General features: G+C 44.1%; 1 protein-coding gene across 1 annotated transcript; it reads left to right on the top strand.

The window, feature by feature from the left end:
- Positions 1–10,567: 10,567 nt before the first annotated feature.
- LOC146187911 (uncharacterized) lies at positions 10,568–11,183 on the top strand. Its single transcript, XM_084603059.1, has one exon. The coding sequence runs from the start codon at positions 10,580–10,582 to the stop codon at positions 11,159–11,161; it is 582 nt and encodes a 193-aa protein (XP_084459185.1). The 5' UTR covers positions 10,568–10,579; the 3' UTR covers positions 11,162–11,183.
- Positions 11,184–11,523: the final 340 nt, after the last annotated feature.

Raw genomic sequence — 11,523 nt, 5'->3', positions numbered from 1 at the left:
CAAACATACGATCATACCGGTCTAACTAGGAACATCTTTTTTATACAAACACGTTAGACTAGGCCAAAAAGCAAGATATAGCAAATAACTACCTATAGACAAAAAAATACGAATATGAACATAACATTCACCGAACTCTGGTAGAAGGAACGTTGGAATAAGGAAGTCCATGCGGACGCTCCCGGTTACTTGGGCTCGGAGTGTGCGGAACGCCCAGTGTCCACAAACGCTTGGTTCCGGTCAGCAGGTGGCTTGGCGCCGGGAGACGCTCGGCCGAGGCGAGAGATCAGAGGCTGCCATCATGCAGCAGAGACGCTAGATTTCCAAGTGCGTCTTTTAGTGCACCCATCACGATGCTGAACGTGCGTGCTGGCTACGTGCTCCAGGAGCACAACAGGAGTTGGCCGCTCCCAGGTCTGGTCATCGGGGTCATAGGACAGGTGGGACGCGATCCGCAGCTCATTGACCACTAACAGGTCTGGTATTCTGTGTCGTGTTGTAGGCCAAGCGGGACACAATCATCCGCAGCTCCTTGACCACCTGTCCTCCTGCAACGCTGCTTCGCCGACCTTTCTCCTACGTGTCACTCTTTGTTGCGTGGCACCTCTCTGCACGCGCCACATCTTGCATCGTCGTCTTCTCTTCCTCGTGCCGGGACTTACAGACACCATGTGGCGCTAGCTCTTTACAGTAAAGCGTGGCGAGAGCTGGAGAGTCTTGATTCTGCAGTAAAAAAAAAGAGGTAAATTTGAAATGTATAGGTGTTAATTGAATAAGTTATTACTAAGCTCCTTATTACTTCGTTAAACTGAAAATATAGCTTAAGAATATCAGAACAAGCTAGTAAAACGACTTATCTGTTACTATGCAAACTGAATGCCGAATGACATTCCTATTCTTCAGAAACGGTCTTACAGACTAAAGTACAGTCATCAGCTTTTTATGCATGACCTTCATTCCAATATGAACTGCAACTTACAAACTGACTGCGCCTTTCTTGACTTCTCAAAAGCATTTGATCGCGTAGCACACTGTCGCCTAATATCGATGCTTTCTGCTCTAAGCTTAGACTCCCTAAATTTGTCATGGATTCGCAACTTCCTTTCTAATCGCCAGCAATTCACAGTTGTTAATAATTACTCCTCTCCTCTCTCTGATGTTACGTCGGGTTTATCGCAAGGAAGTGTCCTTGGTCCGTTACTCATCTTAATTCCGTTACTCTTCGTAACAATAATGTTACGTGGCGGCAAGCGATGGCAACAGGAAAACAAGGGACAGAGAGAAGATGCTCGATGGTGGTGAGATGACATTTAATGAATCTGTGTGCGGGCCTAGCGCGCGCTCCTGCCCGCGCCACTGCCTTCTTCTTCCTCCTCCGTCCGTAACTGACCCGGGGCCACCGACCGATCGTCCCGATCGTAGACGAGGAAGTTTACCGATGATGATTCCATGGCATGATGATGGGCGTGTCTGGATGCTTGAAGAAGATGAAGAAGTAAGAATAGAACGGCTTGCCAGTACGATGCCTGATGCGTGGGTGATCCGCCTCCCCTGGAGTTGTCAACCATCCGTCACCAGAGTCCATGGGACCGATGGCTCGAGGTCACGTCGGGGAGCTTGGGCGGGGGTTGTGTGTTCGTGTCCATCGGTTCCTACGGGTTACTCGAGTCTTTCGGGTCCTTCGTCTCAGTTCTGATTGGTCTGCTTGTTCTCCTTGTCTTCAGGTCTTCAGGTCCGGGCTGGGTGCTGGGCGGTGGTAGTTGGCCAGGTCTGGGCTTGAAGGGCTGGGGCGAAGCTGATCGGCGATGTCCCTGGGCCCTCGGCTAATGGTCCCGGCTTACAGATGGCGTCGATGCTCCAAGGCGAGGATGGGGATGACGTATGCCGCACCTCCAACCAAATGTTACGTGGCGGCAAGCGATGACAACAGGAGAACAAAGGATAGAGAGAAGATGCTCGATGGTAGTGAGATGACATTTAATGAATCTGTGTGCGGGCCTAGCGTGCGCACTCCTGCCCACTCCACATCCCTCTTTTTCCTCCTTCGTCCGTAACAATATTACCGACTTACCGAACAACATTTCATATAAAATGCGAATTGCTGATGACTGCCCTATATATCGAGTAATAAAACGTACTGGTGACCCCAGTGCACTTCAATGTGACTTGGATATCATTAACAATTGGTGCAACACAAGGCTAATGACCTTGAATGTCTCCAAGGGTAACATAATGTTTTTTACTCGAAAGCCAGCTACTTCTCACTTTCCGTAGACCATTAGTAACAACATATTGGTGCGGAAAAATGAGTATACATACTTAGGCGTTCACCTAATTCCAAATCTCTCGTGGGCGAATCACATAATTACCATTTCAGCTAATGCTTCCCTGTCATTAGGCTTCCTGCGCCGCAACTTACATAACGCTCCTTCTAATGTGCGTAAACAAGCCTTTCTAACATTTGTTAGATCTCAACTAGAATGCGCCTCTTCCATTTGGTCTCCCCATCAGAAATACTTAGTCGATATAATAGAATCAATCCAAAACAGGGCCAGTCAATTTATTACACGAAATCCAAATCAAATCAAATCAAATCAAATCAAATCGTTTATTTTCACCAGGTGCTTGCTGGTTGGAGCACCTGGGCTAAAAGCTGCTCGAGGCAGCTTGACGAGGCCTAGGTGACCATTTCAGAAAAAAAAAATTAAAAGGAAAACAAAATCAAGGTAGGCCGTGGTAAGCATGAAAAGAATTCGTTTAAAACACAACAGAACAACGAAAACCGGCGTGTTCACACGTGCGATGCACAGGCGTTCAAACAACCAAGATATACAGTATGTAAAACAGATTATAAATAAACAATTTTAGATAGATAATCGCTAATACCAGATGAAATGTCAGACACTCGTGCGTTATACAGTATTTAAAACTCTATAGCACATATGAAAGTTAAAGAAAAACCATCAAGTTATAAAATACAAGAGCAAAATACAAGAGAAATAGAGATGCAACAAGTGTGCTGAAACAGGTCAACGCAGAGTACATTCTCATGTGATTTTTATTCTACATGTTAATAAATTGGTTCCTCAACTGGTATAGCGTAGGCTTTGTATCATAGATGTACCTATTTAGTAGTGTTGGGTGTTTATGTTTTAGTTACTGTTTTTTATAATTAGTGCGGAAACGCGGGATGAACCAAATTTCAGAGTTTCTTGTTGAAATGATGATTTCGTGAGGTTTTAATAACGCGGTGCCAATCAAAAAGTCGTGGAAGGAGCCTCGTGAAATATGACATGAGCGTAATATACGAAATTTGTACGAGCACAACACAGGGATGATATTATAGGTCGCGAATAAGGGACTGGAGTGAGAGAGGTGTTCATGGTTTGCAATGCACCGGATGATTTTTTTCTGTAGGATAAATATTTTCTGCATGTTATTATTTGTTGTGGTTCCCCAGACAAGGTGGCAGTAGTAGAAGCAAATAATGCATGATATAGTTGGAGCTTAATGTGCATTGGAAGAATTGCGTGGCAACGTGAGGCAGCGCCAACTGCCTTGGAAATTTTGTTGTATATGTCAACAACATCCATGTCCCAGTTTAGACTACTGCTAAATGTGACACCTAATATTTTATGTGACTCAACTATTTCTATCGTCAGGCCTTCATAGGTGATAGGGTGGTCTAAATGATATGCTTTGTTTTTGGCTCTGAAAATGATTATCTTCGTTTTTGATGGATTGATTTTTAGACCGTTTGACCTTGACCATGAGGATAACTTTACAAGGAGGTTTTGGCACTGCTCTCTTAACACATTTGCATCTGGACCGGGCATGAGTATAGAACAGTCGTCGGCGTAAATGATAAATTTAATTGATGGGTCAATGTGTACAATATCGTTGATAAAGACATTAAATAACAGCGGTCCTAGTAGGCTTCCATGCGGAAACCTTTTAGTGACTGCTATAAAGTTTGATCGGTGATTTCCCAAGCTTACCATTTGTTTTCTGTCACTTAAGTATGATTTAATTATTCCAGAGGTGTGCCACGTACTCCGTACCGAAATAGCTTTGTTATGAGAATTCTGTGATTTAATCAGTCAAAAGATTTCGCGAAATCTACGAAAAGGCCAAGGGTAAAAATGTTTTTATCAAAATTATCCAACACAGTTTCTTTAAGAGATATGAGCGCTGTTTCGGTTGATTTTCCAGATCTAAAACCATGTAAATCATCGCTAAAGACATTGTTTAGCACAAAATATTTCATGAGACGCGTGAACATAAGCTTTTCCAGGCCTTTCGAAAAAACGGGAATAATTCTTATTGGCCTGTAATTAGTCGCGATGTTCTTATCACCGCCTTTGAAAATGACCGAAACTCTTGAACGTTTCATATCTGCAGGAAAGACGCCAGATTCAACAATTAACTCATAAATGTTCTGGACACTTCTGTTTCATCGGTGGGTTCCATAAAAGAACTGCTTACCGGGCTGTAAACTGTATTTTCATCCTGTGACTCAGGCTGGGCTGTTGCACCTATGCTGACGAAATGATTATTGAAGTAATCTGCAAGCCACTTGTTGGCGAGTTCTTTATCGTCAACGATGATCTTATCTGGGGCTGTGTTGAAGTTGCTGCGGCCCAATACTCTGTTTACTACTTACCAAGCTAAATGAGATTGATCTCTAGATATACCTGTGAATATGTGATGATAATGCGTATGCTTTCCACGTCTAATATCGGCATTGAGTTTATTTCGTGTCGCTTTGAATTCTTTCAAAGCCTCTGGCGAACGCGTGCTCAGGAATGAATGGTACAAGCGGTTTTTACGCCTTATCATTATCATGTGACAACGCGTGATCCAGGGCTTTTTTATTTTCTTAGAGCGTGTACCTCTCTTGAAAGGGAAATGCTCATATAAGCGCACAAATGTTTCATGAAAAACGGAATATGCAACGACTGCGCATTTTTTGTTTAAAATAAAAGACTAATCATGCGCAATAATTTGGTTTTTAAATGACTCCATTGAATAAGCTGTGTGATACACTGAAATAGGAAAGAATCGCGCACTGTCAAGCCAGGCTCACACTAGCGGGAAACTTCCCGCAGCGGCGCAACGTTCATGGCGCCGCAGCGTCGCAGCTCCTCGGAAGGACGCTCACACTACGCCCGTTTTCCCGCTGCGTTTGTCGTGGAATGTAGAGAAGGCGAAGGCGAGCGGAGCGAGAAAGAGTAGTCACGTGACAAGAGAGAAGGAAAAGCACGCGCTTTTCTCGTGCACAAGTGAGCGGGCTACTCAAGCGACACCAGCGATGCTGCCGTCGCCCGCGCAGCCGCCGCCGGGAGTCATTGAACTTGGACTGACGTCACGGTCTGCGCTCCGCTCTGATCGGCTACTCCGTTCTGCGGGACGGGAAAAATAGCTCCCGACCCCATCGCTCCGCGGAACGTAAAACAAGTCAGCCTGCGGGAAAAGAACCGGTTTCTGCGGGAAGCGGCGCGCGGAGAACCTCCAGCGTTGCGCGTTTTCCCGTTAGTGTGAGCGTGCCTTCATACTCTCGTTTGTTGTTTTGGAATAAAACGCAAACACGGGGCAGTGGTCGCTTACATTACATGCAATTGTACCGGAACGGTGGATAGTTGTTTCAATGTTAGTGATAATAAGATATAGTGCAGATGTACTTCACAACGTGACGCGAGTGGCTGTACAGATTATGTTGGTAAAACCAGTTGCGGATAGTCTAGTAGTGAAATCGAAAGCTGCGTTTCTGTTTTCTAAAATATCAATGTTAAAATCCCCTGAACATGTTAGTTTCACTTTGGTTTCAGATACATATTCCAAAAATTCTTCGAAAATCTCAAGAAAGCATGACAAGTTGCCACTGGGAGGGCGGTAGACAACAGAGAGCATTTCATCCTTGCTTCGTGCCACCAACATTTCATAGTCTGCAGTCACTTGCTATATTCAGGCAAAATGTCATAATTCTTAGACGCAGCTGTATAGATTGCAGTACCACCAACTGTTCGATCTGTACGGTTAAGAAAAAAACCTCTGTACCCATGCATGTTAAGGGTATTACAGCCCTCGTAGTACCATGTTTCAGTCAACATAATTGTATTAAATTTAAAACTAAATTGGTTTAAAAAGCTACTGATGGCGTCATCCTTGCTTATTGCCGAGCGAGTGTTCATATATAGGACAGGTGCACTCCGCAAAGATGGCCGGAAAACGGACTCAGGTAGTGCAAATGCTTGATAGTCCATGGCCAATGTGTTTAGAAAGCTCGTGTTCTCCGGCGATCTGTATTATCTTTGAGGTCTCTGTCTGCTTTGCGAAGATTTTTCCATTGAACGACCATACTGATTTCCATTTATGCTCTGTTTTCCTTTTGCTGGCCAATCCGAGCAGCCGTTTGAGTGCAGGACAAAGATGCTCATTGATATATATAGGTGCTGAGCCATTGTGAGAGTCATTGAGACCTATATCTGCGTTCTTGAGCCTTGCTTTTTTTCCTTTCCTAAGTGCCTCATCTCGCTTTGTGCGTGATTTAAATTGCACTATTATGCTTCACTTGTCTGGGTTGCGAGTTGGCTCTCGGTGGCAAACTTCAATATCAGCAGGTGTGATTGGGAATTCGATTGCGCTGCCTATTTTGGATACAATGTCAAGAACACTTTCGTTTTCATGTCTTTCGATACCTTGGATTTCAATGTTCAAGTTCCTCGAGTATTGTTCTAAATTCACGATTCTCTTTTCGTATTCCCCTGCCTTACTTTCGAGATGATCACACATTGCACGAAGTGTTTGGTTTTCGTTCTGCAGGGCTATGTTTTTGGCAACTTCAGCATCTAACTTCGTTTTCAATTCTTCAATTGTGGAATCCGCAAATTGCATCCTTTGGGTGAAGTTTCTTTGTTCATTTTGCACCTCGCGTAGTTCAGTGCGAAGGTCTCGCTCGGATGCCACACGTAACAACTTCAGCTTTTGACGGAGCTCATCTTTAAACTTCGCGATATCTGCTTTTACTTCCTCTAAGTTTTGCCAGCTTCTTATCCATTGAGGTGACACTCACCAAGCACACACTCACACGTCAAACTTGGCAGCAGCGACGACAGGTCTACGGTTAATGAAAAAGGACACACAAGACACTGACCTGCGAAAAAAAAACAGGACGGCTTTTCAGCGCTTGTTCCAGGCGTCGTCGCCGCTACCAAGTGACCACGGCGTGCCAATTGTGACTCCTTATAAGCCCCGAGCGCTGTCGGTCATGCCGCCTGGTGTTGGGCGATCTAGATGCGCTGCTTGTGCTGGTGTACACAGTAAGATGACGCGTCAGCGGTGCTGGCATGTGCGCTTGGTTGATACTCCAGGCTTCAATATCGCTGCATCGGTAGTTATCTGCGAAAAAAAGCAGGACGGCTTTTCAGCGGTTGTTCCAGGCGTCGTCGCCGCTACCAAGTACCACGGTGCGCCAATAGACTGATTTCACAAGGAGTTGTGCTACGCCACCGCTGCCGTGATGCATTCTGATAGTTGTGGTACTGCGGCCGGATTTTGGCGCGGAACTTGCGTGCGGCTAGCGCAGTGCTACACGGCGTACGAAGCAAATACGCGGTGTTTCGCGATGGTGGGATACACTTGTTGTGTTCCGGGTTGCTACACGGCGTACGAAGCAAATACGCGGTGTTTCGCGATGGTGGGATACACTTGTTGTGTTCCGGGTTGCTACAACAACAACAGGAAGCATAAAGGCCTGGGATTTTACGTTTTTCCCAAGGAAAAGAAGCTCCGAGAGCAATGGATTGCAAAGATCAACAGAGCCGGACAGACTGGGAGGTAAGTTAAATAAAAGCGGTGCGCTTAGCCTTTTGTGGGGTAAATAACGCGCGAATATCTGCATGTTTGAAAGAGGGATATATATTGTGTGTCAAGGAGGCTCTATACGGAATGTGGTCCGCGCGTAACAGACTAGCTGCTCAAAGGAGACGCCGCCGGCACCCATACCGCTTCATAACTGGTCATTAGCTGGCGCATATTTTTTTTTTATTACTTTTAAGCCCGTATTTTTTCCCGTTCAGAGCGTGGGTGCTATGTCGCGAGCTGCATTAGAGATGTCGGTTGCTTTCAGTTCAGTGATGCGCAGGCCGACGACAGCAATGCCGGAAACTTTGTCACATTCTCATGTCATGTCTGTATGGACTCACAATAGTGCTGCTGCTAAGTCAGCTGGTGTTTTACTCAGACGTACCTGCAAATACGAATCTTCGCTAAAACTGTGGATTCCTGGCTTCCTTATTCAGCTGTTGGGAGGAAGTCTACTTGCGAACCGCCGCGGTGGCGCAAAGACATTTACATTTTGTTGCTGATCTCAAGGTCGCGGGTTTTGTCCTGAACGCGGCAGCTGTATTTTTGATAGAGGCGAAACACAAAAATGTTAATGTGCTTGACGCACTATAGGAAACCCCCCGGTGACTTAATTAATCCTGATGTGCTGCTTCCAAGCGGAAAGCCCCCCCCCCCCCCCCACAAAAAAAATGGGCCTACTCCCAGCATGATTGGTATGAGTCGAGTCTTGTTTAGAAGTGGTCATAGTGAACACATCAGTTTTATGGAACTGTATGATCATTCTGTTTACAGATTTTCCCGGTTCATTCCAACATCAGGCCACAGGGTCTGTGGAGCCCACTTCGAAGGAGGCAAAAAAACCTACATGGTTCGAGTTCCCATTGTCTTTCCCCTAAAGCCGCAAAAGGTGAGGGAGAGACGTCTCCTGATACGAAAGGTATAGCAACTAACTCTAAGCCGAGAAACTTGTCATTCAAATTTATATATTGTACATATTTCTGTCAGCTGCAGGTTAATGTATCTAAGTGCTTAGTATCGAGTTGCAAATTAGTCATAGCATGAATCTCTTATGTAACAGGTACTGCTGCAGATCGCATGAGCTGATTGTGAACAAACTTTTCAACAAAAATGCTTGGTGCTTATTTTAGAAATAGGACAATCAGGTAGTCACGCATTAGATGTGTGATATGCAGTACATAGGTTTTGGCTTATTCTTACGCATTTCTGCCATTCATTTTTGCTATATTGACTTTTAATATGCTTACTTTGGCTCCTAAAACCACACTATTTTGTAAATAAATGATGTTTTTCTCCTTGCCTCAACTAGCTCGCTCAAGACAACTGTGCAATGCAAATGGTGCCCGGTGCAAGTGGTGCAAGTGGTACAGATGAAGCTGACAACACCACCATTGATGGTACACCTTCACACAGCGCAACCGAAGATCATAACTACAGTTTTCCGAAAGAAAGCGACCGAAGTGCCCTTGACAAAATTCGTGCACAAAAGGAGATAATCTCAATGCTTCAAGATGAACTGAACAGCACAAAGGCAGAGATGGAAACAGTTAAGAAACAGCTAGAGAAATTGCACCAAGAACGAGCCGAAACAAAAAAATTGTGCAGTCGTTTGCAGCAGAAGAACAGGTTACTAAAGATTGAATTATCAGTGCTACACAATGAAGCCAAAGACATGAAAGCTAAAGCCAAAAGAAAAATGAATTTGCATTTGAGGTGTTTATTCAAGACCAGAAAAAGCTGAAGTACTATACGGCCTTCACCTCACGTGAGCGTCTTGAGGCATTTTGGTCTTTCCTAGAGCCGGAAGCCAAGAGGCTACTCTTCTGTCATATGTCAAATGCAGAAGGTGAAGACAGGAAGTTTATTACAGGAAGTATTAGGTAAGCAGTGTGCACTTGTGCCTTTTGGCACTACATTTCTTGCTCCCAAGTATAACAAAAGGAGCATTATACACAAACAGTGGTGTGGAGCGATACCTGGGACATTTATGATTTAAATCAAAGTTAATGCTCTGAATTGCACAAAAGGTTCTTACTTTGCCCGTCAACAGCTCAGATAAGTAGTGTATTAAGGTAAAACTATTGTGCAGTAACAAAAACTGAGCTGAATGTCACTAGTTAAAACGATTCTTGCTCTGATGAAGGAGTGAGAAAAAGGAAATATAGGTAGATTGCGATTTTGGGTAGCAGACAATCTTAAGGAGCAGCTACGACTCAGGAGCATTAAGATTTGGTCAAGTTGGTCTTGTGTTATTACTAGCACTGTTAAAATGCCATTTACTCTATTGAAATAAGCAGGTGCTGTCACCTGAGCATTAAGATTTGGTCAAGTTGGTCTTGTGTTATTACTAGCACTGTTAAAATGCCACTGACTCTATTGAAATAAGCAGGTGCTATCACCTACACACAAAGTTGTCTTGTGAATGAATACAAATAATCAAGTAGAGTTCTTTTAATCGTATATGCCGTATTACAAGAAAATGTGTTGGTGTAATCCATACTGGAAAATACGCTCATAAAAATTAAATTATTTAATAGGTTTGGTGTTTCACAGACAACAGTGTCACGGATTTGGGTCACCTGGCTGGATTTCCTGAACAACAGGTTATGTCAGGTAAGAGGAAAGTGCACAATATTTCTAGCAGATGGTCAAATGATGTTTAAATCGAAAGGCTGCAATCATCCAATTTCAACTTTTTATGCAGGTGCCAACATGGATGCCACCTGCCATCTGTGATAAGTACCGATCTGAAGTGTTCTCTGAAAAGGGATACGACACAGTTGATGGCATCATGGATTGTACTGAAATATTTATAGAGACCCCGTCATCCTTCACAGCTCAAAGTGAAACATGCTCACTCTACAAGAAACATAACACCGCGAAAGGCCTGATAGTATGCAGTCCCAACGGGTTCATCATGTTTGTTTCAGATCTTGCACCTGGAAGGCTCTCCGATAAGGCCTTAACACTTTCACGTGGCGTCCTTGACAAGTTCTCACCTGGGCGCAGTATAATGGCAGACAGAAGATTCACCATAGCTGAAGAATGCAAGCACCGTTCGCTACACTTGAACATCCCACCATTCATGAATGGGCGCTCACAATTATCAGAAGACGACGAAACAGAGACAAGACGCATAGCAAGCCTTCGAATACATGTTGAAAGAGTAATAGTAAGGGTGAAGAGCTTCAGAATCCTCTCTCAAGTGTTTGCCAACAGCATGATTGACCAGCTCAACAAGGTCTGGCATGTGTGTGCACTTTTAACAAACTTTGTTGATGAGCCATTGCTCAAGTAATGTACGTGAACCAAGTACTATAGCGAGCAAAAGTTAAATACCCTTGCCAACGTGTGCCAAACCGTCATGAAAAATAGTGTTGCAGTGTGTGCATACACTACAGACATGTGTATTTTCTGTTTTTGTTATCCACTTTTGTTGTGTCTTTGGTTGCAGCACTCTTACAGTCCACTGCCCGCTTGCAGGGAAGAAAGTTCTTCGTAGTTGTAAATACATTTTGTAGCTATTATATGTTCACTTTTATAACAGTGAATAAAAAACTATGTATGCGGTGTGTCTACTGACAGCACTATACAGATATAGACACACCACAGAAAACTAATACCTGCCATGAAAGACAGTCTTCATAAGATGAAAGCTAG

Source organism: Amblyomma maculatum, chromosome 5 (assembly GCF_055883805.1).
Source record: "Amblyomma maculatum isolate TAMU_Amacu chromosome 5, ASM5588380v1, whole genome shotgun sequence".
In the NCBI taxonomy this organism is placed as follows: domain Eukaryota; kingdom Metazoa; phylum Arthropoda; class Arachnida; order Ixodida; family Ixodidae; genus Amblyomma; species Amblyomma maculatum.
The sequence above is the reverse complement of the archived record's forward strand: the minus strand, read 5'-3'. Positions and strand labels throughout refer to the sequence as shown.

Excerpts from the sequence above, each read along its gene's own strand:
- LOC146187911 (XM_084603059.1), top strand. The coding sequence starts at position 10,580 with ATGCCACCTGCCATCTGTGATAAGTACCGATCTGAAGTGTTCTCTGAA.